We start from the raw sequence: 6,753 nt of genomic DNA, 5'->3' as shown, positions 1-6,753 counted from the left end.
TTACACCCTGGGTAGAGGTGAGCGGTGTTTTCAACAACCAGCTGAAACCGGGAGTCGAACCAGGTTTGCATAATTGGAAAGCCAACGCCTAATCTGTTACGCCATCCCACGGCTCTTTTAAATGTAAAAGGTCAAAAATTCAGAAAAGTCTGACAGCCCTCTAAAATCTAGCAACACTGAAGTTGGAGTCGGAGTCGGCTAGTTATAAACTGAGGAGTCGGAGTTGTGTAATTTTATCCCAACTCCACATCCCTGTCCTAAAACTCAAATTCAAAGTACACACATTTTGCGTCTCTCCAAACACAACGGCTCCCAGCACGCGGCAGAAACAACAATTACACTTACAGTAACATTGAAACGCCTGAGTCCACAGATAGGCCACGTCACAACGCAAACTCAACTTCAGCACAATTACAAATCTGGACGGGCAATCGAGCAGCCGGAACAATGATAAATACATTTTAAAAACTTTAGGCCTATTCAACATTTAAGAGAATTTTATGATGGTCGAATTTTTTTTATAACATCCTGTTGTCTTGAGTAAGTATACACAATAATTTGAATATCGTTACGACGTTACCCAATTTCCCTCTACACTTATTCATTCCTAATATTTTACAGGAACTAGTTGGAGTAAAGTAGTCAAACATACTAAATGTTCAAAAATCTTTTTCGCACTTTTCCCTAAACTATTCTACAGCTTCTAAAAATGGAAGCGTTAAAAAAAATAAAATAGAAGCTACGGCACAGAACATATGGAAAGACCAACTCACCACATAGATAAAGTAACAACATCCTATTCATGTTTAGTTTTCCAGCAACCATTCACTTTATAAATTTAAAAATGTACATGCAAATAAGTGCATTTGTGTTTGGTTTTCTATCTGGAGCCAGCGTGATGGTGACATGCTTTTGGAACCAATGGGCTGTCTCCAGTGCTGGTGCCAGTGCTTCTCTGCTCAACGCAATTTGGGCATTCAGGGGAATATGGAGCAGTTGCATGCAATACTCAACAGGACAGTACCAATGTGAAAAAGATATGACTTCTATGTTCGACGTCCCAGGTAATCCACTTTTTTATTTCTTAAAAAGCTATTTTCCATTGCCACTTATTTTTATTTTTTTCATGAAATATTTAACCGCTAGATGATGTCATTGTGTGCTCAGATGTCTTTATCAAAAGCAAATTAAGCGTCGACACCAGTGCTGATGGCTAAATAGTGTTTATATGCATAAAGTTTACATGTATTATACTGCGGTTAAATTCTTTACCTTGTCACAACTAAACAAACACAGGGCTCTCACTCACAGCAGGCTTAAAACTAGAAAAAAAACACGAAAAACATAACTCAAACGCAGTAGAAATTATTCAAAGGCTCGAAATTTTCCAGCATCAAATAGTGCAAAAAAATACAGTAGAAGTAAAAACGCAACCGTTGGTAAAGAACATGACAAACACATTGGTTGAGTGATGACCCAGATATTTATTTAACATCTGCAAAAGTTGAATTAACGTTAAATAAACTGATTTACTGGCTTGGTAATAGCATTGGGCCAGGGTTTAATCAGCAATGAGAAAGCCTTTGTTGACTTCCTATTGCAGTATCAAGAACATGCAAAAAATTTACATATATAAACAAACCAACACAAATCAATCGCTTTTAAATTAAATTTTAATTGCCCAAAAAAAGCTTTTGAGACATAAATTATTTGGTTGGTTAAAGTAAAAGTGTATAAACATGTCTTTGGCGTGTTTTCTATTGGTAAATTACATGAATGTAACTGACACAGAGTATAATATTATAGAGCGGTCATTATTTTTGACTATGGTAAGATATGGAATGATGAGCTTATTATACGCCTACACGATATAGTACCGTGGCCCATGTGACATTGTAGATTTGAAAGTGGATCAAAGCTTCTAGGTTTACCAGTGGTAAACTTGATTACAGTTTCACTTGACATAACTTGATAACTTGAATAACTTAGTACAATTTCACTTGATAAAATTGAAGTTTTGGTATTGAAATTCAACCTGAATATGTAAATTACTTGTGCAAGCGATTTGTACATTCCCAGGCTTGTCCATGGGAATGGGATTCCCACGGGAATCCCATGGGAAATGTCCCATGGGATGGGATGGGATGGGACAGCACGAATTGCATTTCCCATTTCCCATGAGCTAGGCATTTTAAGAGCATTTTAAGAGCAGGAAATTGAAAGTTTGCTGAATGAGCACAGTGACTCGGAATATGAGTGCCAATGATAATGAATTGTCATAGATAGACAACTTTTCTGAACTTTAAAGTTAACAAAATCAATAAATTTTGTCGTTTTGTATCTCTTTTTGTACATTTAGTCCTATCTAGTACACATTAGACTTAAATTTCCATAAATTTAATAACATTTATTGAATTGTATTTTGATGGGAATCCCATGGGATGGGATGGGACGGGACAGGCATGAATTGCTGTGGGATGGGATGGGATGGGACAGAAAAAAGTGTCCCATGGACAAGCCTGTACATTCCAAGTATGGCATAGTTAAATTTGAGGAAAAAGCTTTATAGTTATTTTTTGGTTGGGAGAAAGGAATTGCCCCTCCCCCAGATCTCCGTGGTTACCACCTTTGCAATGCACGCAATGCACCCAGTGGATGTGATTGTGATAACACAGAAGATTATTTTACGTCTTTGAAGCGTTGCTTGTCCAGAAATATTATTTTCTGTTGTAAGAATTTTTATGCCTCTTTAATATGAATTAGCTTCAAACCGAATTTGAAATCAGTCTTTTGTCGTGTTACAATAATGATTTGTATCTTTAAAACTAGTGACATATGCCAGTCAAAAGAAGTGTTAATTTATCGCATATAAAATCTATCATTGTTTGTTCAAGTTGAGATATCGTGCGCAGTTTTAATGACCGTCTAAGTGAAAAACGTACAAAAGTTTACAACCTGTCGTTTATCCCAATGAAAAAGCGGAAGATTTGCTGGAAGCACGTGGCAATTGGTATCCACAACCGTGTATTGCTGTTGCCACAGCACTCAAATCATTGGGACAAGTGCAAATATTGCAAAACTCAGAGCTCCCGGCTATATAAAGGTGGCGTGATTTGCGTTCAATACAAGGCTTCTTTCTCATCACCTGCAACTTCCAATCGGCATCATCACGATTACTTCAAAAGTGATTTTTTTCAAGCGCTGTTGTATTTAGTGCAATGGAAAACAACATGAAAACAAAACAGTATCAATTTGTTTTGCAAAAGTATACGCTACATGTGTTTTCGCACACTATAGTTTCGTGTAATTTTTACTTACTTGTCACATGTTGGCTGCAATTTAGACAAAACCGATTGGATTTAGATTGATGACATGCAATTTTTATTTGAAAACATAGAAAACTAAAACAAATTTGAAAAACACTGACGAGAAGGTTAAAAAAAGTGAGTTTGTTTTTACCGCTGTGCAATTTTCACACAAGGTGAAACAATGAAAGTTTGATAAGAGTTTATTTCTTATTTATTTCTTGTAAAAATCGCTACCTTAAAACTTAATGAATCAACTTACTTGTTTTTTAGGCTATTTGATGGCAATTAGAGCCTTCATGTGTACAAGCATCGTTCTTGTTACGGTGGCTTGCTTTGCCAGTCTTGTTGGGCTTCAGTGCTCCAGAGTTTTAGAAGAAGAATTAAGTCGGAAAAGACAACTAATGCTGGCAAGCGGTTTTATGCATGCTGCTGTTGGTAAGCTGAAGTTACTCAACTCTTATCATCATCATTAGCCTATGTTCCTTTCTCGCATATTGGTTTAAATATCCCCATAAAAAATGCACCCACAGAACTATCGCTCTGGACAAAATCCCTCTGGCAAATGTTCCCATAGGCATAGGCAAACAATTGAAACCACTGTTACCAGGGTGGATTTTTACCGGGGCGATTTTTACCGACTATCATTCACTTCTGTTTTTGACCCAACCAAAAAATCAGCTCTTTTTTTAAAGATAGGCTAATTAATTTAAACAAAATATCTGATTTAATTGGCTAGAGGTTAGCGTTGTTTTTGGCATTGACTGTCAAATATCATTGCCCAACAAATAGCTGTTCAGAAATTAACATGTTTACATTGGTATCTACATCAATTTATGTCCAAGAATTTGGCGCAGTATGCCACTTTTAGCCAAAGTGATTTACTTGCATATTTTTTACTGATTTTGACATGATAATGTTTATAAACATATTTTTGTCCTTGCTTCGCAATTCAAATGCAAAAGGAAGTGAAAGTCAGGGCCGTTGAGAGGATAATTTAGGTCTAGCACCAATGAGATGCTAGGCCCCCAAATCAAGACACACCTAAGAAAAATCCACTACATCCAAAGAATACCCGGTATCAATTTTTTCAAGTTTCTTGGCCCCTGGAAAGGTTAAGGGACTTTAAAATCATCCGGACCCCGGCGTAAAAGTACCTCTAAGACTTCCTGTCATCGTTAATGTTAAGGGATCACAAGTTATCTTCATAGTGCCACAAATATTTTGAACTTTGTCTACGTTTCTCGCACAGTCATAAAGAATAGGAAAATATTTTTGTGTTGTTTGGATAACAGATAGGGTGATTCGTTCTTTATGAGTATGCAGATTTTCTCTTTAAAACTATTAGGCCCACGGTACTTACTTCGTTAATTTAACAAATAAAAGTTATTTGTTTTGTACATTTACAGCTAACCTTTGCACTGCTATAAATTGAAACCATAGGCGCAATTGGGTTTCTCTTAAAACGCAATTATGTGTCCGGAAGATGCAATGCTAAAAGCAATATTTTGTTAACAGGAAGTCATGTCTTCATTTGTTTTCTGTTTTGCAGGCATATTAACACTGGTCTCAGTTTCCTGGTACACTGCAATGATCATCCATGAATACTTTTCATTTCCAAATCAGGATAACACATTTCGATACGACATAGGCGGAACACTTTATCTTGGGTACTTCAGTGCTCTCTTGTCAATCATCGCAAGCCTTTGCTGCTTCTGCATGCTAGGTCCAAAAGATGATAAGAACAGTGAGGCCAATTACATCACTTCCTATACTTACAACAAACAACGAAATAGCAATTTTGCAGTAAAGGAGCCCTTAACTGAATATGTGTAAAAAAAACTAAAGACTTCTTTGTGTTTCTTACAAAGTTTCTAGTTCAGTTAAAGTGGCCAAACATTGCGAAAGTCCACGAACACCCCTTTTGAAGCGATGCTTTTAACAAAGTTTATCTGTTTTAATGTTTTCGCCATTTCTTTTTGAGAAAATCTATTATATAAAGAGCTTTCATGACCAACGTCTTCTCGGTAATTTGTGACAACTTAAGTTTATCTTTTCAAATTCATCTTCTTTTATATAAAAGCAAAGCTGCGTGCTGAAACAACGGAATAATCTGTAAGTTACATGTAGACAAATACGGTCAATGTCTGTTTTTTGTAAATATTTATTTCAACTTATTCCGTCTTTCCAAATGCTAGATTAAACTTATAAACTCGCAAACATGTGTTTTGTAGAAGAAAAAAACTATAATTAATCAAAGCGGCAATGCTCAGCATAAAGGATGTGACTCACTGTTCACGATTTGTAGAAAAAGTCTGCAAATGAGTCACACGGATTTCACTCCACTCTAAACAGACCAGAAGGTTAAGGCGGCATTGAATTAATGACAAAGACAAAAACAAAAGGAAATTTTAGTGTGTGGTCTCCTGTAAAAGTGGTGTTGTATCTATACGTATTAGTGTCTTCAAAGCAAGAATTGATTGTGGCTACAAAAGTGACGGTTTTGAAGGTTTCTTATGTCAATTCTTCCACAAACCCCACAAAGGAAGCCTTTGCGCTGGAACATTTTTACCTTAAACCCGATGTGTTTGCAAACAAGTTGTTGGTGATATTTTCTATGCAGTTAATGTGTTTAAATCGTGAATTAAACCTGCATAGGTCATTCATTTTTTCCGCTTATTGTTGATAAGCTTTGGTACGAACCGATTCTTTTACACTTGCACAACTGCATGCAAGTTTATCTGCTTTGCATTTCATACACTGCAAACTATATTGAGGTTTATATGAACGAAAAAATTATAATACACATCTTGTTGCAATTTATTTTCGTTTGATATGCAGTATGTAGCGGGCTAACCTATTACAAATAAACACATCGCAAAATTTGTGACCTTTGCAGTTTTATCAGTTTTTAAGATATTGTAACTTGTCTGCTGACGAGAGCGTTGCTACGTCGGTAAAATCAGTTGGCAACTTTGGATCCTTCTGCCACACACCACAGTTTTGAATTTTCTTGAAATATTAAGGATGAACAACAGTGTTAGATAGGCTACTAGTTGCGCATGGTGTTGAGCAGTGATCAAAATTGAAGCTAAACGTCATATCTACTAAGGCTGTTTGAAACACTTTCGTTTAGCAGTAACTTCTTACTAAGAATTCAATTCGAGACGAAGTAAAATATTCTCTTTAGAAATAGCCTTGTGCGTTAGTGACTACTAGAAATAAGACAGTAAGACAGCAATTTGTTGCAAAAGATTTTGAAATTTATATTTACTAAAAAACAATAGTAGGATCAGCTTGTTGTTTTTGCCTCTCTTCTGAGGTCTTCCAGAATCTTCTATAATGTCATAAGATCTCTCATCTCGCTCCAAAAATATTGCATTGAACGTGACAGACTGGAAGTAGTCGCTTTGATTCATCTCCTCCCTTGAGCTTTATTCTATTTGCT

The 6,753-nt window shown here is 36.1% G+C and overlaps 1 protein-coding gene across 1 annotated transcript; it reads left to right on the top strand.

Annotated features, from left to right (window-relative positions):
- Positions 1–815: 815 nt before the first annotated feature.
- LOC145767288 (claudin-1-like) lies at positions 816–6,192 on the top strand. The gene is made up of 3 exons (XM_082579079.1): positions 816–1,064; positions 3,579–3,743; positions 4,858–6,192. The coding sequence occupies exons 1-3, from the start codon at positions 845–847 to the stop codon at positions 5,139–5,141; spliced, it is 669 nt and encodes a 222-aa protein (XP_082435205.1). The 5' UTR covers positions 816–844; the 3' UTR covers positions 5,142–6,192.
- The last annotated feature ends 561 nt before the right edge of the window (positions 6,193–6,753 follow it).

Source organism: Aplidium turbinatum, chromosome 3 (assembly GCF_918807975.1).
Source record: "Aplidium turbinatum chromosome 3, kaAplTurb1.1, whole genome shotgun sequence".
In the NCBI taxonomy this organism is placed as follows: Eukaryota; Metazoa; Chordata; class Ascidiacea; order Aplousobranchia; family Polyclinidae; genus Aplidium; species Aplidium turbinatum.
Note: the sequence above shows the minus strand (reverse complement) of the source record. Positions and strands in the feature narration are given on the sequence as shown.

Coding starts and splice junctions, on each gene's coding strand:
- LOC145767288 (XM_082579079.1), top strand. CDS start 845: ATGTACATGCAAATAAGTGCATTTGTGTTTGGTTTTCTATCTGGAGCC. Junction 1,065..3,578: donor TTCTATGTTCGACGTCCCAG/GTAATCCACTTT, acceptor CTTGTTTTTTAG/GCTATTTGATGGCAATTAGA. Junction 3,744..4,857: donor TTTTATGCATGCTGCTGTTG/GTAAGCTGAAGT, acceptor TCTGTTTTGCAG/GCATATTAACACTGGTCTCA.